At 41.0% G+C, this 20,324-nt stretch overlaps 1 protein-coding gene across 1 annotated transcript in view; it reads left to right on the forward strand.

Annotated features, from left to right (window-relative positions):
• Positions 1–20,324, forward strand: part of DNAH10 (dynein axonemal heavy chain 10) — a 49,531-nt gene that overhangs the window by 21,562 nt on the left and 7,645 nt on the right. The window contains exons 36-66 of the mRNA XM_059863870.1: positions 165–283; positions 418–576; positions 798–933; positions 1,045–1,167; positions 1,339–1,473; positions 1,785–1,998; positions 2,243–2,362; positions 3,283–3,428; positions 3,842–3,994; positions 4,285–4,545; positions 5,195–5,367; positions 5,709–5,802; positions 6,839–7,006; positions 7,294–7,482; positions 8,102–8,273; positions 9,132–9,335; positions 10,050–10,130; positions 10,525–10,722; positions 11,335–11,496; positions 12,050–12,224; positions 12,602–12,783; positions 12,987–13,123; positions 13,971–14,188; positions 14,530–14,751; positions 15,311–15,458; positions 16,260–16,539; positions 16,889–17,118; positions 17,729–18,002; positions 18,648–18,752; positions 19,199–19,353; positions 20,096–20,250. Coding sequence (XP_059719853.1) covers positions 165–283; positions 418–576; positions 798–933; positions 1,045–1,167; positions 1,339–1,473; positions 1,785–1,998; positions 2,243–2,362; positions 3,283–3,428; positions 3,842–3,994; positions 4,285–4,545; positions 5,195–5,367; positions 5,709–5,802; positions 6,839–7,006; positions 7,294–7,482; positions 8,102–8,273; positions 9,132–9,335; positions 10,050–10,130; positions 10,525–10,722; positions 11,335–11,496; positions 12,050–12,224; positions 12,602–12,783; positions 12,987–13,123; positions 13,971–14,188; positions 14,530–14,751; positions 15,311–15,458; positions 16,260–16,539; positions 16,889–17,118; positions 17,729–18,002; positions 18,648–18,752; positions 19,199–19,353; positions 20,096–20,250 — 5,288 coding nt within the window. The remainder of the gene's footprint in view (positions 1–164; positions 284–417; positions 577–797; positions 934–1,044; positions 1,168–1,338; positions 1,474–1,784; positions 1,999–2,242; positions 2,363–3,282; positions 3,429–3,841; positions 3,995–4,284; positions 4,546–5,194; positions 5,368–5,708; positions 5,803–6,838; positions 7,007–7,293; positions 7,483–8,101; positions 8,274–9,131; positions 9,336–10,049; positions 10,131–10,524; positions 10,723–11,334; positions 11,497–12,049; positions 12,225–12,601; positions 12,784–12,986; positions 13,124–13,970; positions 14,189–14,529; positions 14,752–15,310; positions 15,459–16,259; positions 16,540–16,888; positions 17,119–17,728; positions 18,003–18,647; positions 18,753–19,198; positions 19,354–20,095; positions 20,251–20,324) is intronic.

A 20,324-nucleotide genomic window follows, 5' to 3' on the forward strand; every position in this document is an offset into this window, starting at 1 on the left:
TATAAAAAATGTCAATTGCTTGAGGTTTTGTTGTAAATGTGAGGCTGCAGGTGCATTGTTGCACCCTGGAGTGGCTCCAGGAAAATTTATCTGATGTAGACCTGCTGCTAACCTTATCCACAGAGTTGTGACAGTAATCTACTGAATCCATGTTTGTTTTTCAGGTGGATAAAGTAATTCAGATGTATGAGACAATGTTAACTCGTCACACTACAATGGTGGTTGGACCTACTGGAGGTGGCAAGACAGTTGTTATTAAAACCTTGTGCCAGGCCCAAAACAAGTGAGTGTAGAATGTAAACCAGGCTGTAAAATGGCAGTCTGTATTACTCAGCCCTGTCCAGCCATGATAGCATCAACAGCTTGGGTTAGCATGAGATGATAGTGTGACTGTTGCTTTTCTTGCTGTATCTTTAGGCTGGGATTATTGACAAAGCTTTACACACTGAACCCTAAAGCTATGAGTGTGATTGAGCTGTATGGGATCCTTGACCCTGTCACACGAGATTGGACAGATGGAGTCCTGTCAAACATTTTTCGGGATATCAACAGACCCACTGACAAGAAAGAGCGAAGGTAGGCAGCTGGAAATCATAGTGGTGGTTTTGAGATCCTGGGGTTTACAGCAATTAAAAAAAAATAGATATGGCACTATTTGAAAAAACAAATGCTAAATAAATAGAAAGTGTCCAGAGGTCTTTCTGTCTCCTGTGAATTCCTAGTGTTGACACTTGTGAATTCAGTAATATGTTAAGAAAATCAGAGATCAGTCAGTGCCCCATGGCTCTTGTACACAGGTACATTCTCTTTGATGGAGATGTGGATGCTCTCTGGGTTGAAAACATGAATTCTGTCATGGATGACAACAAGTTACTGACCCTGGCAAACGGGGAGCGGATTAGGCTACAGGCACACTGTGCTTTGTTGTTTGAGGTAAGAAATGACTGTACCATTTAATAACCAAGGAAGGGTTAGATACAGATGGGGCTTCAAGGCCTGAAAAGCAGTTACACTTTACCATTACCTGGTGTGATTCTTTTATAGGTTGGGGACTTACAGTATGCATCTCCTGCCACAGTATCCCGCTGCGGAATGGTTTTTGTAGATCCTAAAAATCTGAGATATGAGCCCTACTGGCAGAAGTGGGTCAAAAAAAGAGAAAATGAGGTGGGAATTTCTGCATTTGTTCAGAGTATTTGTATTGAACTGTGTAGACAGTCTTTAGTAGAATTGATTCCTTCAAGAACAATCATATCTGGTCAGCCAGGTATTGATGGGAAGCTCTGCTGTCAATATTTTTCTTTCCAGTTGAATTATTGTCTTTTTTGCATTCCTTAGGAAGAGAAAGTGGAATTGGATCGTCTCTTTCAAAAGTACGTGCCTTACCTTATTGATATGATTATAGAGGGAATTGTGGATGGCAAACAGGAACGAAAGCTGAAGACCATTATTCCTCAAACAGATTTAAATATGGTAAGAAACAGAGAGTAAAGATTGAACACGTTTAACTAAAAAGAAAATGGAATGATGGAGAAAGTAAAACCTTCCCAAAGAAAGAACAGGAGGAGAGTCTGTGCTGAAATGCCAGTTTCCTACTGATAAGCACAAAGAGGCACCAAACCAATCAGCACCTAACAATGCTCTTCTACTGAACTTAATACATACAGCAGTAGATCCACCTGTAAGAACAAAAGACCAGCAATCATCTGAAAACATATTAATATTAAGAGATTTCATGCATCTAAAGGGCAATTTTCTTTACAGATTTGTCCTTTTTCCAACAGATTGTGCAGTTGACTGTGATGCTGGATGTCCTACTTGTACAGCCTGAAAAACCTGATGTTCTGGAGTGTTTTTTCTTGGAAGCTTTGTATTGCTCCTTAGGTGCTTCTCTCCTAGATGCTGGGAGAATTAAATTTGATGAAAACGTTAAACGTATTTCCTGCATGACTATTGCTCACGGTGAGGATGTCCTGGCTAAGCCAGGGGAGCTGCCAGGTAGGATTTTGTCATAATTTAATCTGAATACCATTCATTGTAATAGAAAAGTGATAGTTTTCATGAAGGTGCTAGAGTAGAGGAATTTTGGTGATGACTTAGTGAGTTAAATGACTTGGAAATAGAACAAAGTGTTGCCCAACTTGGTCTGTAATCTTACCCTTCATTTTCATCTCAATCAGATTGTTTTCTTAGGAAATATTTCAGTGTCCTAAAAAACTTGCAGTTGCTTAATGGTTTGCAGGTCAGCTGCCAACTTTGTATGACTTCCATTTTGATGAATCTAAAAAAATGTGGGTACCTTGGATGCAACTTGTTCCTGAATATATTCATAATCCTGAAGTGAAATTTCTTGACATTCTAGGTGAGTATAAGATAAAATAAAGTGATAATGTGCTTTTAATTCATAATGTGACACCACTGAGTGCATGGCAACTTAACATGAGACATCATTTTTCTGTACTGAAGGTCATCTACTCAGGTTCAGTTTCTTGTGATGGCACAAATCAGTTTCTTTAAAGTTCTTTTCATAGTCATTAGCAGTCATAAAGATGATGTTTACAGAATTGTGTAATAAAAAAGTGAGGAAAGGATGAAAGCACCTTTCAGTCAATGAAGGTTCTTTAGGAGCTGATAATGCCTTTTAAAAGCTGGAATAGCAGAAGATTCACACTTTGCTCTACCAGAAATTCTAGGAAAACATCAGCTTGTGGTTCAGGTATTCAGTAGATAAAAATTACATTCTTAGGGCTGCTATTGGTTGTTACTTGAAGCATTGCCTAATGGTGCTTTTCATAGTTAGAGACAAATTTGGGCACATTAATATACAGTGATACTCCAGCAAGCACAGGTTAACTTCACTGACACAAGAGATAAATTTATGATCTCTGAAGTTGCTCCAAATGCAGGCAATTCATGTAGGAAAAAATTAATCTCTGTAGGGTTCTGGGAAAATGCTTATGAGCCAAATAAATCCTGATTATATCCTTGAAATAGGGATTAAATGGAGCTTAACCAAACTGTGGCCCTTCTATGTGAAAGATAACTTCTTTATTAATCTATGTATATATGGAAGAAAAGATCCCAATGACAAAGACTGAAAAGAGATGGTTAAGCAATTAAAATTTTCTTTCAACATTGTTAGTGAATTGATAATTCAGATTATGTGTTTGTTCTGCATGTTAATACCTTGAGAGTGTGTTCCAGCACTATTCTATAAATCTAAATCCCCCAGCTGTAGTGCATTTTCATTTAGCCAGGGATTGTGTTCCTGCTCTTTTTCAGTGCCCACAGTGGATACCACCCGCACTGCTTGGTTACTGGGACAGATGGTAAAAGTGAAACGCCCAGTTGTTCTTGTAGGTGAATCGGGTACATCTAAGACAGCAACCACACAGAACTTCCTAAGCAATCTGGACAGAGACCTTAATGTATGTGTGAGGCATTTTGCCCTGTTTGTAAAGCTGAATTTTCATTCTTTGCCCTTGTGTAAAATTTGCATTGTAAAGCCTGAGTCTGTGGGTTGCAATATTGACTTGGGTAACGTGACTGCACACTCCAGACCCAAACTGTGTGACTGATTTGAAAATCCTTCAAGATCAAAAATGTTTTGTCCTCTTTTACCTTGTACAGACTCAGTTACATAAAGTAAAAATATATTGTCAAAGTGCTAAGGGTGGGCTTACTTTTCTTTGTCATGTGTAATTCAAGTGAGTAGTGGACCTGAGCAGCATTTCCTCCATGTCTGACAGCTAATATAAAAAATATTTTTGAATGCTCCAGTAAAAATAAAACCCAACAAAACAGGTTAGAGTCTATTCTTATAATCTCCTCCTGTTTGCAGCTGGTGCTGGTAATTAACTTCTCTTCTCGTACAACATCCCTGGACATTCAGAGAAACCTGGAGACAAACGTAGAAAAACGAACTAAAGACACTTTTGGCCCTCCCATGGGAAAACGTCTCCTTGTGTTCATGGATGATATGAATATGCCAAGGGTGAGCTGTCAATATTTTTGCCAGGTAGTATAGAAACATTTGGGGTGGTACTGAAATGGTCCCTGCAATCACTTAGTCCAGTGAGCATTTAATTTATCTCAGAGAAGAGGCACTTTTCCTAGGAGACATGAGGATGAGTGTTCACAATCAGTGTCAGAGCTTTACAAAGTGTCCCTTAGTCCCTGTAATGTTCTCCTGAGTATGGAACCCAGTATTCCCCCATGTAAAGCAGTAATTGCTGAGCTGATGCACTGTGCTTTGATGTATCCTGACTCTTGTGTATCCTGCAGGTTGATGAGTATGGCACACAACAACCCATTGCCCTGCTGAAGCTGCTGCTAGAGAAAGGTTTCATGTACGATCGTGGTAAAGAGATGAACATTAAATTTCTTCGAGACCTGGGTTTTGTTGCTGCCATGGGCAAAGCTGGAGGAGGTCGGAATGAAGTTGACCCTCGATTCACCTCCCTCTTCAGTGTTTTTAACATCCCTTTTCCTTCTGAGCAATCACTGAATTTGATCTACTTCTCCATCCTGAAAGGCCACACTGCGGTAATTTCTCTGTTTTTAAAGGATTGCTCAACAGGTGTATTATTTTTAAATACACATTTATTTCTATGTTGTTGCAAGACCTGAACTCTTTGTTACTGTTTGTTTTTTTTTTTTTTTTTACCTAGAACCTCACACAAACCTTTCTTTTCCTCTTCTCTTTTTCAATGGATTTTACATTGCTTGGATAAGTACTTGTGTGATATGTAAACATTCAAGCCTGCATATAATTTATAAACATGGGACTTTTCATTTGTTGAAATGTGTGAATGACTTGGTTACAATTCCTTTAAGCAAATACACAAAGATCTGAAAATTCTTTCCTGAATGAGTGTGAAAAATGTAATATAATGCAACAGACTGCATTACTGGCAAGGTACCTGCAACATTAGATAAGAAAAGAGCAGTTTAATTATTCTGTTATAGAGATCTTGTAGGGATTCCAGTCACTGAGTTTGATGTTATCTTGAGCACTCAGAAGGTTCCAGAGTGAAGATGGAGCCAGCTCTAAACATTTAACTGCAGAATATTCATACTACAGAGGATTGTTGAACCAAACAGGTTTAAAAGCTGGAAAGCAGATTAGGTTTAATAGCATTGAATTCTGTCTGGACAGTCTCATGAAAACACCTCTTCTTTCTCATGTTTGCAGAACTTTAATGAGTCCATATCAGCCATTTCTGACAAGATTACTCAGTGTACTTTGGAACTTTATAAAATGATTGTTACTGACCTGCCACCTACTCCTTCCAAATTCCACTACATTTTTAACCTGCGGGATCTTTCCAGGGTCTACAATGGACTTGTTCTTACAGATGCGGAAAGGTAAGAATAGAAAAATTGTCATTAGTGGTCCCACACCTATTTTTTTTTGGTAAATCTGAATGAAATTGAGGTAATTTGGTACAGGAAATCAGTCACATCTGGTCACTTTTCATTAAACCACAATGAGAAATAGAACATCCTAAGTTGTGACCTTACTCTTGATGCCAAACACTGATGCATTAGTCTCTCTTAAATGAGATACCAGAGGTAAAAATGCAAAAGAACCATATCATAAAGAGTAAAAGGGTCAATCCAGAATTTGATCCTTGTTATTTAACCATATGGCCTTAGGAATCATGTCAGCTCATTTGGTGCAGTCTGATATTTTGATGTTATTTCAGGTTTCACACAGTGACCCAGATGGTGAGAGTTTGGAGAAATGAGTGCCTGAGGGTTTTCCATGACAGGCTGATTAATGAAGCAGACAAAGAATTGGTGAGTAATTTCTTTCAGTTTTTTAGTAGTCACTGACTATTATTATGGCAATTAATTTGCAACAGCAACACTACCAAGTGTTGGACTCAGGTCTTGCTGTCTGACTGCAGATTTGTGTAAGCAATATGTTGCTCATTAATTTAAAATGTGGCCCATGGAAGATTTTTTCCTAAAACGATGTGGGCAGACTAAGAAAGCAGATCTACTGAAGGAATGGAAAGTATGACTTGATTTGCCTATCCAGGAAAATTGATTGGCAGAAGTACAGGTGTCAAAGTGTGAAAGAAGTACAGGAGAAAACTCAGGAAATCACTTCAAGTTGGTATTTTCCTTCAGGAAGGATTGTACCAGAATGTGACTATACAATAAAGTAATAAAAAGGACAAAAGCCAAGTTCTTACACAGTGAATTCAGTTCTGGCTGTTGTGCAAATTGGAAGATGCTTAAAATCTTTAAACACAAAAGAGAACAATACCAATTTTAAACCTTGAGATTTAGGAGAGAAATTGAGATAAAGTCTACTCATCTCTAAGCAACCTGCTTTGCTTCGGAAGTTGCTTAGATGAAAAGAGGTAGGCCAAGAAGGCTTCAGATTTTTCTAGTTAAAACTTTCTCCTCTAGCACACAAAGATACATCTCAGCTCAATTATCACAACACTGAATATTAATGCAGACTTTGAAACTTAGTGAGAGATCTTTCTGGTGAGACATCTATGAATGCTGAAAAGGGAAGTTTATTAATATACTGTTTACACCAATATATGAGAAGGTGTTTTGTTTACCAGGCCTCTCCCTTTTTGTTTTGGTGTTCTACAGTTTATTGGCTTGAACCATTCTTGAACTGCCTATTAGATCATTTTAATCATACATAGAATACAGAAGGGGGCTGTAATCTTTGGATCTTCTAGTGGCATAAGTATCACCTTGAAATAAATCAGTGTTTGAGCAAGAATCTGCATTATCACTTTTCTAAGTATTACTGTATTCACAATGAAATGCTTTGCTGTGTTGCCTGACTCATTTCCTATCCGTGAAGGTACAAGGCCATATCAAAACCTTGGTTGAAGAGCATTTCCCTGATCACTTGGAGCACGTCATGAGGGATCCGATTCTTTTTGGAGATTTCAGAACAGCTCTGAATGAGGCAGAACCTCGTATTTATGAAGATATCCAAGATTATGAATTAGCAAAAGCTCTCTTTAAGGTAGAGTACAGCTGGGAACTGTGCCTGAGGAACGGGCAGGAACCTGCCTCAAACTGCAGGAAATCTGTTCTCTTCTGTGTGCACACAGAACTTTATGTGCTTCAATGCCCATTTGGGGTTTGCAGTGATGAAAACTGAGGATCAGCTACAGAGTCAGCAGTGTTTTCCAATACTTCATTTTCCCTGAGGAATGGGAAAGGAATAATGCTGCTGAATGGGCTATTTTCTTGATGTTATTAATTGTTTCATTGGTCTCCTAGTAACATTCTGTTTACCTTTCTCTGAAGGAAATTTTGGATGACTACAACGAGTACCATATTAAAATGAATCTGGTTCTTTTTGATGATGCTCTGGAGCATTTAATCCGTATCCATCGCATCATCCGGATGGACCGCGGGCACGCCCTGCTCATCGGGGTGGGAGGCTCAGGAAAGCAGTCCCTGACCAAACTGGCTGCTCACACAGCTGGATGTGAGGTTAGTGACCCTGTGTCTTGGCTGTGGAAAAAGACAAGGAAAGTAAAACTGTGATTGGGATTAAACTGGGGATGGGAGTGAATCAGTCAGTCAGTCAAGACAAGATCAGGCTTGCAGCTCTTCCCTGTAGAGAGAAACCCAGGTGAGGTGATTGCCAGGAAGTCCAAGATGATGACTGTGTGTGAACTAGGCAGGAATCTCAGTGCCTGAATCTGGATTTTGGCACTGGGGAAGGAGAACAAGGATGGGTTTGGTGATGAACAGCTAGTTGTCCCTAACTACTGCTGTTGATGCTTAAATGTGTTACAGCAGCACTCCAGTGCTGCTTGAAGAGCCTTGTTGGGATTGATACTGTATTATTTCAGAGAGGAAATGTTCCTCTCAGAGGCATTTTACTTAAAAGGGCTTGGAAGGAGAGAACAAAAAGGAGCATGAACACAAAGCAATTTTGAAAATGCAAGCCTTCAGGGTTGTACAAATGCACAATTTTATGGATATTTAAACATTTATCGATGATTTGGGCCAAACCAACCCCCTTGATTCAGTCTAAGTGAAATTCAGAGTTGCCATCTTGCCTTGGGTCCATTTGTGTCTTCTCAGTGTACATTTTCCTCCTTAGGTATTTGAGATCGTCTTGAGTCGAGGATACGGACAAAATAATTTCCGAGAGGATTTGAAGAGTTTGTATGAGAAGCTGGGTATTTATGACAAGTCAGTGGTCTTCTTGTTCACAGATGGCCATGTGGCAGAGGAGAGTTTCCTGGAACTTATCAACAACATGCTGACTTCAGGTGCTACTGGCAGCCTCTCTGCTTGTACCCTTGATACAGCTGTTACTGGTTCACCCTGTGTCCTCTGCTGCTTTAGTTAGTTACACTTTTCAGTACTACCTGAAATGATCTTGGCCTTAATATCAGCTTTCTGGAATCTTCTTACAGTCTGGAGAGGTTATAGGGTTCATTCATGCTGGTGATGATGCTGCTGCAGGAGTCTCAGATTTCTTCCAAGACTGAGGGAAACTTCAGCTGCATTTGGCCACAAACCCACCTGTTGTCCAATTGGCTTTTGAATAACATTCACCTGAACTGCAGCAACTGTTCATATGTATATTCATGTAAATATGTCCTGAAATGTACTTTGGTATCTTCTAGTAAATGAAGCAGCTGGAAATGAGTAGCAGCTGACTCTGTGTGACCACCCTCTCTATAGAAGTACCTCCACAGTCTGATATGAGAACAGATGAGTTAATTGTATCCCTTTTCTTGTTCTACTTTTCCCTGTCCCTGGTCTGTCATTAGGTTACTTATGCAATATTTGCCACAAGAGTAAGAGAACAAAAATGTGAGCTGATGGTTCACAGACACGAATGACGATTTTCTTTGCAAAGTCCTGTGACATTTTCTATATGTTGCTGAAGCCCAAACAAAAATGAATTAATTATTCCTCTAAATGCCAAGTATGACCTATTTTCCATGAGGGCTATGGGGAGGAGGAGAAGCATAGAGAGATGAATTGGTTCATTCAAAACTACTCAGAATCATTTTTGCAGAACTAGGATAAAAATTGGTTTCTCATCTGCCCTATTCCCAGCCATATGGTTTCCTCTTACTGGTGGTTCTCACTAGCATTCTTCTGTCCTTATGTTACAGGAATGGTGCCAGCCCTTTATGCAGATGATGAAAAAGACTCCATACTAACTCAGATTGGAGATGAAGCTGCTAAAGCTGGCATGGGCCCAGCTAAAGAGAGTATCTGGCAGTATTTTGTAAGCAAATGTGCAAGCAACCTTCACATTGTCCTGGGAATGTCCCCAGTTGGGGAGGACCTGAGAACGTGGTGCAGAAATTTCCCAGGTATCAATTGTACACTCTGCTTAGTCCCTTCCCTGTGAAACACAGATTTACAGGCAAGAGAAAAATCTCCAGTGGACACTTAGTCTGGCAGCTAAAACTAAGAAGAGCACGTTTCATGATTAAGGGTTTGCATTGCATGTTTTTTTCCAGTTAATTACCACATATCAGTGAACAATATTGATGAGCATTTATCACATCAGTTCATTTTCCAGTTGAACAGCTAGAAATCAATTGGTCATCCTCACTGAACTGGAAATACACAGCCTTTGTCTGCAGCCTCTTTTCTGTAGTTTACAGCAGAAAGTGTGTTAAATCATGAAACTAGGATGGTGGGAAGAGAAATCTTTTGTATCCAAAGCCTGGCAGATGCTGCAGGTAGCTGAAAGGAGTCCTGGGAAACAGGAGAGACTCGTGAAAGATGGGTTCAGGTGGGAATGCTAAACCAGGCCCTGCAATTCCTTATTGCAGTTCTGGACTGTGTCCTGTAGAGCCTAAGGAATGGTACAGTGGGGTTAGCAGGACACAGGGGCAGAGCTCATTATTTACTGTCAAAATCGAAGTATGGACTTTGTGGTAAATTCTGTTACTAAGAAAAAGTCAAGACTAATTTGCAAATTCTTGGTGTAAATAAAGTTAATTAGAGGATTGCCTATCTGATTAGGGGGTTAGTTTTACAAAGGAATTTTCCAGATAACATTGTCCTTTTATTTTAAGGTCTTGTCAACAACACTGGTATTGACTGGTTCTTGCCCTGGCCTGCCCAGGCCTTGTGTGCAGTTGCACAATCCTTTCTGGGTATGTAACATGTCAGTATTTCAACCCATTAACCCTTGGCATAGCCTAAGAAATATATTCTTTACTTTGAAATTATTGTACATTTCACAAGTTCATTTCCCATTGTGCTTGTTACCTTGAATCTAAATGGGTAGTGCAAAAACCCAGTCCAAAAATGTCCCTGGATGGTAGTTTCTTAATCAAATAGATTTTTTAAATGGATAAAATTCAAGTTCCAAACTCTGCAGGCAATGGGGGCTGACTACCAGGAGGTCCCCTTTGGCCTTGCTTTTTGCCCCAGAAAACAGATTTGTTTTGTGCCTGGCTTAGATGTACATAAGAGAATTGGTATTTCATGTATTCTGAAAAAAGCCACAAGTCTTTGAAATGTTTTATTACTTCTGCCCAATTTTAGCAAAAAACCCTCGCATCCCACCAGAGAGCTTCCAGTCGGTGGTTGACCACATAGTCATGGTGCATGAATCTGTAGGGGATTTCAGCAAGAAATTTCTGGAGAAACTGAGACGTAGAAATCACGTCACACCAAAAAATTATCTTGATTTTCTCAATACCTATGCAAAATTGCTGGACGAGAAAAATGAGTTCATTTTAGGTAAGGCTATGTAGATGTTTTCTCCTGTTTAATAAGTGATTTAAGTATTTTAAAGACAAGAGTTCTGGTGAGAATCCCACATATTACCCAGAATATGCAAAAACTCTGGTTTTACTATCTCAAATGCTGTGCTGGCACACAGCTGTGGGGCTGTGTTTTGACATTGACCCAAAATCCGGGCCACACATGGATGTTCAGACTCTGTCAAACAATGGGCTCTCCTCAAATCCTTTTGTGAATGAACATGAGCCAGACTCTCCAAACCAGACACTCCTCTGCTTGGGGAAGAGTCATGCTGAAATCTAATACCAGCATGGCCTTGCTCAGGGTTTGACTTACTTCCTCAAGCAGCAATTCTTATTCATCCTTCAGTGGCACTGAAATATGTGAAGAGGATAAAGCACAAACAGTGTAACGTGGCAAATTCGTTGTGGCACGGGGCCGCTATGTCAGCTCAAGTGACTTTAACATCATTTTGGCTGGCAGGCTCAGGAAAAGAAAATCTCTCAGTACACCTCTAAGGGTATTTTCTCTTTGTGAGATTGTCTGTTGCTGTGTGCTTGAGCACAATCAATGAATCACTGACATTTCTCACTTTTTTCCCTTACCTAGCACAATGTAAACGGCTGGATGGGGGCTTGGTTAAACTGAAGGAAGCTGCTGTACAGCTGGCTGAGCTGAACGTGAAACTTGCTGAGCAAAAGATTATACTGACAGAAAAAACAGCTGCTTGTGAGGCTCTGTTAAGAGACATTAAATTAAACACAGAAATAGGTGGGTAGTTTACAATAGTGAAGTGTCCCACAGGCTAAGCAGGGCTGACCTCATCTGTGTTAGGCTGGGTTGGGAGACTCTTGAAGAGCTCCAGCTGCTTCTCGAGGTATCCCTCTTGTTGTGTGTGCTGCTCCCATGCCATGGCAGAAGAGCAGGTCCCTTGTCTTGCCCAGATTGTCATCCTTGCTCCACATTTGGCCCACAGAACTTTACACAATGTTTGCCTGCCCCTGTCTTCCCTTTCCAAGGTGTAGGGCATAATGTGGGAAAGGCAATAGCAAGAAAGGCAACTTCTGATTCAGGCATTTAGTATTATAGGAAAATCAGAGGGAAACATGGAGGAAAAGAGATTGTGCATGCTGTTGTGTGGAACACTAACTGTTCCTAACCTGGTGATGTAGCTGTAACCAGAGGCAAGCTGGCAACCCAAATGTTCTGACTTGATGGTAATTTCTGATTTTCAGCAAAGAGTAAATGTCTATTAGTGTATTACTATATGTTCTGTATACAAACCTGAATGATTCATTTATGGTCCTGCCTTTGCAATTACTAGCTGAGGAGAAGAAAAAAATGGGTGAAGAGAAAGCTATAGAGATACAGGAGCAGAATGCAATAATTGCTGTGGAGAAGGCAGAGGCTGAGGCAGCACTGGAACAAATCAAGCCTATCATGGAAGCTGCCAAACGGGAAGTTGAGAAGCTTGACAAGGCTGAAGTTACTGAACTCAGGTGACTCATTTGTATGTACAGTAGCATAAACTCTTGGAAATACACTCTTGTTTGCTGGGTCTGAGCCTTTCTCACCTGCCTGTGCAGGTCAGGACATCAGTTGCCTGGGTGCAGAGGTCACAACAGAATGCCCTGATTCCTAGCCCACGCCTTTAATATTTCATGGATCAAATTGTCTGAATACAAGAATTGGTTTTGAGTTTTTGATTAGTTAATAATTTATTGTCTGACTTGGGTTATTTTTTTCACTTTTGTGGCTTGTCTTATGTACAAGTTCCTGTATTGCAATGCCTCTCTTAACAGGCAGTACCCATGTCTGGCATCATGTGCTTTGTCTCCTTTTTTCACTTCCACTGTCTCTTTCACCTGTTTTCCAGGTCCTTTGCAACACCCCCGAAGCAGGTGCAGGTTGTTCTGGACTGTATTCTTATAATGAGAGGTTACAAAGAACAAAACTGGAAGAATGCCAAAGCCATGATGGCTGACACAAATTTCCTGCGACTTCTGTTGACGACAGATTTTAGGGAAATTCCATGGAGCAATGTGAAAGCTATGAGAGGTGAATTCCTGTTCTGGGTATTACAGTGAATATAGGATCTTGTTAATGGGAACAGCCAACAGACTCTCTTTAATATTCTGTCAAATGTTTCCTATTGTCTGTCACAGCATTGGCTGGTGCTGCTGATAGGAAAAGCTATTTCTTTGAGGGTTTGTTTACAGTTATTCAACTCACTTGCAATATTTTTGTGTTTGCCAATTTAGCTCTCTTAAAGAATCTTAATACTACCTGGGCTGAAATGGAAGTTATCAGCAGAGCAGGACTGGGAATGTTAAAGTTTGCTGAAGCAGTGGTGACCTACTGTGACGTAGTTAAAACAGTCAAGCCAAAGGAAGAAAAGGTAAAATGTGTTGGACTCAAACTCAGAGAAGGTCGAAACATGATCCTGATGGAAGGGCTAATACTTGATCATTTCACAGACTGCCCACATTTCCTATTGAAGTGCTTAAAAAGTGGTGTTTAGGAGAGCTGCTGTAGTGGCAGTGAGGCAGGTTGTCAGTCATAAATCACTGTATTTGTTGTGTCAGGATGCTGGGCTGTGGGTTGCCATCCATGTCAGTGCTTCAGGGATGAGGGAGGAACATGTTCAGTTGGAATTTTGTAATCTAACATGCTTAGAAAAACACAGTTTAGAGCTGTTTGCTGAAAACAAACTTTAAGACCCATGGCATTTGGACAGAACAGAGGTCAGTAGCACACTAAATCCATGTTCCTTAAGCACAGACCTTTTGATTAGCTTTTTCTAGGGTGACTGGAAATTCAGCTGTATTACCAAAGGAAATGGTAATGTCCAACAGATAACACTGGAAAATTTTGTCAAGAAAAGGTTATTTTATACAACTGACTACAGAACAAATATATTCACTTGATTATGTGTCTAACAACAACTTAATGTTGTTGTTATCAAGCAGACAAACCTCCCCTTTTATCAGGGCATGAGAGTCCTGCTGATCTCTAGTGCTTTAATACTCCTTGTGGGTGCAGAACTGGGAGATTTTTCTGCTTTGGAACTGCAGTCAGACCATGATGCGTGTTTGGGATGGGGAGAGGAGAGTGACAGTGTCAGTTTATTACCAGAACACTTTGAAAAATATGATACAACCAAAAGAAATGTGAGAACTTACTACTTCTCTCTGAAATCCTTCTGTCCTCTGACACTCTTATGTTTCCTTCAAAATGGACTTTAGGTGGCCAGGCTAGAACGGAACTACGAATTAAGTAAGCGGGAACTGGAAAGGATTCAGGCAGAGCTGGCTGCCATTCAGGAGGAGCTTAAAGCTTTGGGGGAAAAATTAGACCAGACATTAAAAGAAAACAAAAAGTTACAAGAAGAAGCAGAGATAATGCAGAGAAGATTAGAGGCTGCTGACAAGCTCATCGCTGGCTTGAAATCTGAGAATGAGAGGTAAGTCTAGGTCCAAAGAGGATCATTTTTTGACATCAGAGGTTCATGTGTCAGGGATAAAATCTATCAGGTGGAGACATTTTTGAAAATGTTGCTTTCTATGGTGTTTGTTTCTGAGAAGGGCTATTATCTGTTCTGAGCTAATATCCATTAGCTCTTGGAAAATAACCGAGGTTAATGGATGAAAGTTCAGATCAACTCAGTGTCTGTGGCCCCCATAATAACAAGAGAAAACTGATTCTAAATCTGGGGGTCTGTCTCAACCTGTATCTGAAGTAGCAGGAAATCCTGCACATAAACTTCATCTTCCTGGTACAGAATCTCCCATATAATTATTTCAGGTGGACGGAGGAATTCAAGGAATTAGAAATAAGGAAGGTGAAGTTGCTTGGAGATTGTCTGCTTGCTGCTGCCTTTCTGTGCTATGTGGGAGCCTTCAGCTGGGAGTTCCGTCATGAAATGCTCTATCAAGTGTGGCAAGAAGATATTGTCTCACGAGAAATTCCTGTCAGCCAGCCATTTAAGTTAGAGAGCCTCCTGACCGATGAGGTGGAGGTTAGCAGGTACGTCCAGTCAGGAGACCCAGGGACTACTGGATGTGACATGATAAAGTGGGAGTCTGAAGCTGAATCTGTAGCACAGACTTGGCATTGTGGGTGGAAGTGCACAGCTATACCAGAGAGAGAATCTTGCTTTCATGTCCTGATTAACAGGGGCCATTTGTTGTAAGAATCTGTTGTACTTAACACTCCAGGGACATTCACTGAACTTAGAAATGTGTAATACCATGTCTAGGAAGTTTATCAGGAGTTCTCTATAAAATATGTTTCCATAACCCAGCAGGTGTCTTTTCATTGACTTCAATGGGTTTGGTATTAAACCCAAGCCCAGGGAACCCAGGTATCAACTACCACAGGATTGCTCACCTAAGGCAACAGTCAGTGCTTTGAGTAGTGCAGTTACAGTGAGTCAGTCTGAGCTGTCACACTGTCCCCATAACCACATGCACTGTGTGTGTGATTGTGTGCTCAGTGAGTTGCATCATTTTGCTGACAAATGAAATGTGCTGCTCTCCCATCGAGTTCTCATCCCTGGCTGGTCTTTGGTCCATTCTGTTCCCAGGTGGGTTTCTGAAGGATTGCCCCCAGACGAGCTGTCTGTCCAGAATGGCATCCTGACAACGTATTCCAGCCGCTTCCCACTCTGTATTGACCCACAGCAGCAGGCATTACATTGGATTAAGAAGAAGGAGGAAAAAAATAACCTGAGGGTAAAGATGGAAGATTGCTTTACCTCATTACTGATTGTTTTCAAAGCTGCATAAATATCTGTCATCTTGAATGGGGAACCAGTTATATAGCACAGAATTATTGAATGGTTTGGCATAGGAAGGACATTCTAGTTCCACCCCTGGCCATGGGCAGGGACACCTTCCACTGTCCCAGGGGCTCCAAGCCCTGTCCAACCTGGCTTTGAATACTGCCAGGGATGAGGCAGCCAGAGCTTCTCTAGAAACCTGTGCCAGGGCCTCAGCACCCTCACAGGGAAGGCTTCCTTCCTAATATGTAATTTAACGTTGGCCTCTTTCAGTCTGAAGCCGTTCCCCCTTGTCTTATTGCTAAACGTGCTTGTCCAAAGTCCCTCTCCATCTCTCTTGGAGCCTCTTTAGATTTTGGAAGGTGCTAAAAGTCTCCTTGGAGCCTTCTCCAGGATGAACAACCCCAGCTCTCTCAGCTTGTCTGCACATGCAGAAAGAGTCTAACCAAAAGGCTGGTGTAGATTGTGATTAATCTCAGCTCTAGGATGGAAGTTCCATGGAGGACAATAAACACACTTAGAGGCACAGCTCGAACTTTAAAGGGTAATTTCCAAATGGAAATTATTCTCAGCTAATCAGAAAAAAAAGCACCTTTACTGTTTTGTGCAAGTGCACTTTATATCATCTGTGAGAGGAGAGACAAAAAGCAGCAAAGGACAAACTTCATTAGTGTTGGCAGCTACTGCAAAATAATAATGTTCAGCAAATTGAATATCTGTTCTCCTTTCATGTTTTCCCATTGTTCTCTTGCAGATGGCTTCCTTTAATGACCCAGATTTCCTGAAACAACTAGAACAGGCCATAAAGTATGGAACCCCTTTCCTGGTGCACAGTGTTGATGAATACATCGACCCTGTGATAGACAATGTCTTAGAGAAGAATGTCAAAGTTGCACAGGGGCGAGCATTCATTGTGCTGGGGGACAAAGAGGTTGACTATGACAGTAATTTTAAAATGTACCTGAACACCAAATTAGCAAACCCAAAGTATTCTCCCTCTGTGTTTGGCAGAGCTATTGTTATCAATTATACAGGTAAGCTTAAGTGTGTATATAATAACAAAGTAGGGATTGTGCTGTTGTGCAAATTTAAGGCCTGGGTCATTGTCTCAATGAAACTAAAAAATTCATACTCTCCCTTATACTCAACATCTGATTTAATAGAAAGTCCTCGCTTCTCTCTTCTAATCTGCAACTGAGCTAAAAATCTTTTCCTATACTGGTCAGGTGAGGATGCTTTGGTGGAATCAAGATGCACAGTCATTAACCAGATCACTCTGTTGCATTGCTGTAGTCTTATGAGAGGCCTGAGATTAAATAAGTTGCATAAAAACTGTCCTGTGCTTACAAAAGTCTGTGCTCTGTCCGTGTGTTGTACCTGCAGTTACACTCAAGGGCCTAGAGGATCAGCTGCTCAGTGTCATTACGGGATTTGAAAGGAGGGAATTGGAGGAACAGAGAGAATGTCTCATCCAGGAGACAAGTGAAAACAAAAATCTGCTGAAAAATCTGGAAGACACTCTCCTTCATGGACTGTCAACTTCCACAGGAAACATGCTGGACAATGTGGAATTGGTGCAAACCTTGGAGGACACAAAATTCAAAGCTACTGAGGTACCAGCTCTGACACCCTTTTTGGAAGGGTATCTATGGGCAGAACATAGTTGTTCCTTTTTCATTGTGCTTCCGTTTTACTCCTGAAGCTTGCAAATAGTTTGAAAGGAAATGGAGAGTTTTCTCATGAATGTGTTGTATCTTTCAGTATTGAGCACTATTTTATTGATCAGAGAACCAAATCCTATCTTCAGGGAAGTCCTTAACAGGACCAAAGTAATGTTTGTTTACAGTTCTAAGACAAAAGAATCCATCCTTGGAGTTTTCAGGCCACAGCTGGGCAAAGCCACACTGGACCTGATCTAGTGGTGGTTATAACCAAGCTTTGGGCAGAAGTTGAACTAAAGATCCCCAGAGGGCCCTTACCACACGATTTCCATTATTTTTTGTAAATCTTTGCTGTTACTTTTCATAAATATACAGGGTGGGATTAATTTTATCTAACTTTTAATTTTTATAATTCGTACAACTTCTTTTGAGTTACCTGCCCAGATTCCCTCTGCAGTCACACAGAGAGGCAGGCACTGAGCAGCTCTGGTTACTGTGGTATAACAGATCCACTCTGGATCAGCACAGTAATTACAGGTGTATAAAACCCCTGTCTGCCCAGGTGATTGAGAAACTGAAGCTGGCTGCGACGACCGCAGCAGATATCGACCTTCTCCGAGATGGCTACAGACCAGCTGCCAAGAGAGGGGCCATTCTCTTCTCTGTGCTGGCTGAATTGGCATTTGTCAACATCATGTACCAGTTCTCACTGGTCTCCTTCTTGGAGGTTTTTGGATTCTCTCTTCGGAAATCCATGCCCAGTCCTATTCTTCCTAAGAGGTTAAAGAACATCATGGATACACTGACTTTGAGCACCTACAACTATGGCTGCACAGGTTAGTGCTGTTTAACCAGGGGCTGAGACTGTGTAGTGCAAATAAAGGTGAAGCCATGGCTTCATGTTAAAGAGGAAAGTTACCAAGCAGGGAATTCACTAATGCTCAGGTCTCAGCACCTCTCTCCTGGTTCATACTTTCCTCCCTGCTGTTTCTGTTAGAAGAACATTGCACATTACCCATGTAACTCTTGCAGAAATTATTTTCTTAACACAGTTACAAATGGTAAAGGCAGCCATGGAGCTGCTCAAAGTAGCTGTATTGACTCTTAAAATCTGACTCAAAGCCCCAGCTTTGATCCCCCTGATCACAGAATCATAGCATTGTTCAGGCTGGAGAAGACCTTTAGGAATACCAATTCCAGCTATCAACCAAATGATCTTTGTGGGGTGACCTGATCACAGAATCACAGAATGGTTTGGGTTGAAAGGGACCTTAGGAATCATTTGGTTCCAGTTCCCAGCCATGGGATTGGATGCCATTCACTAGATGGGGTTGCTGAGGGCCCCATCCAAAATGGCCTTGAGCACTTGCTGGGGTGGAGCATCCCATCAATCCCACAACAGATGAAGGATGTGGATTGAAAGATTGCTCCAGTTCCACGAGCTTTTGCAGCTGATTTTTGAAAATGTCCTTTTAATGTAGCCTTGTTTGAGAAGCACAAGTTACTGTTCTCCTTTGACATGACTGTCAAGATAGAACAAGCTGAAGGCCGAGTTCCACAAGAAGAATTTGATTTCTTTTTGAAAGGTAAAGTGAATATTTATATGTAAGTATGTAGCTCAACATAGCGATAGCTAAAAGGTCTTTGTAGAGAGATCTTTGACTAGAGATGATTTACTGTGAAAGCCAGCACCTCTCTCTGAGGAGAGCTGCACTGTGTTGGGTTACACAGACTGGGGATCCAGCTTTATCTATTTCACATTAGCTAATTGTTAGGATATTACATGAGGAAAGGAATCTGTAGTTATTTTCTGACTGTGTATACATAATTTTAGAAATGTTTGCAAGGATAAAACTCTGGCTTTTGCAAGCACTTGTAAAATGCCATCTTTCCTTCAGCAGACCAGTCTAATCTCACAGTGCTTCCAGGAACAAATTTCCACTGGGTTCCTGTGTGCAGAGGGACTGTATGTGTGGTCATGCATTGAAGGGTTTCTGACATGGACACTGATCTGCTTTCTGAACGTGCCTAGGCAATATTTCCCTGGAGAAGAGTGCCCGAAAGAAACCGTTTGCTTGGCTGCCAGATCAAGGCTGGGAAGACCTAATTCGGCTGTCTGAGCTGTTTCCTGAGAAATTTGAATCTCTTCCAGATGATGTGGAAGACAATCCAGATGTATGGAAAAATGTACGTGCTTTTTTGCAATGCTATTTTCTCTCCTAGATTTTCTTCTGGTATTAAATGGTCAAGTGTGATGCAATGTGTCAGCACTCCACTGGGGAGATGTCACTGTGGGCTTCTTCCCTCAAGGCCTTTCTTTGCTTCTTGACCTCAGTTAGTGATTGGCTTATTTGCAGGAGAATTAAGGATTATGTTATTTAATAAACAAACCAAAATACCTTCCCTGGTATACTGTAGAATTTTTATTTGTCAGTCAAATGCCTTAGAGGAGTTATTTACCCTGTTATATTCAGTGGAAATTTTCTGTTAATTTCAGCAGTCAACATTTCAGTGATGTTTTTGTACTGCTAAATTGTGCTTTGATCTTCTTGTGGCAGTGAATTCTATAGGCTATTGACAAACACAGATTTCCTTTGTTCCTCCTTTAGTTTCATTCCATGTCTTCTTGCTTAATAAGAAGTCTTCCTGCAAGCAATCTGTTAATACCTTTGTGCTATTTTCTATATCGTAAGAGAATTACTTGACATAAAGTGAAAGTACAAATGTGTTTCTGGACTTGAATACTTTATACTGAAAAAGTTGGATTTTTTACATTCACCTGAACTTTTAATATTTATTTGCAGCTGATTGACTTTCTTTGTTTTTGTTGTGTCTCTTGGCCCCTCATTCATCAAATTGATTTTCTTTTTCCCAGTAATTTCCCTGACAGAGCCACTGGGTTCATTTGTGTGCTCTCTTTTCTTGCCAGTGGTACGACACAGATGCTCTGGAGCAGATCCCATTGCCAATGGACTACGAGGGCAACGTCACAGACTTCCAGAAGCTTCTCCTGCTGCGCTGTTTCCGGGTGGACCGGATGTACCGGGCGGTGATGGACTACGTGACAGTGACAATGGGCGAGACGTGAGTCACTCTCCTCTCAGATCCCCACCACAGCACTCACACAGAGCTGCAGCTGGAATCACCTTGGTCAATGT

This window comes from Haemorhous mexicanus, chromosome 19 (assembly GCF_027477595.1).
Source record: "Haemorhous mexicanus isolate bHaeMex1 chromosome 19, bHaeMex1.pri, whole genome shotgun sequence".
NCBI lineage: Eukaryota > Metazoa > Chordata > Aves > Passeriformes > Fringillidae > Haemorhous > Haemorhous mexicanus.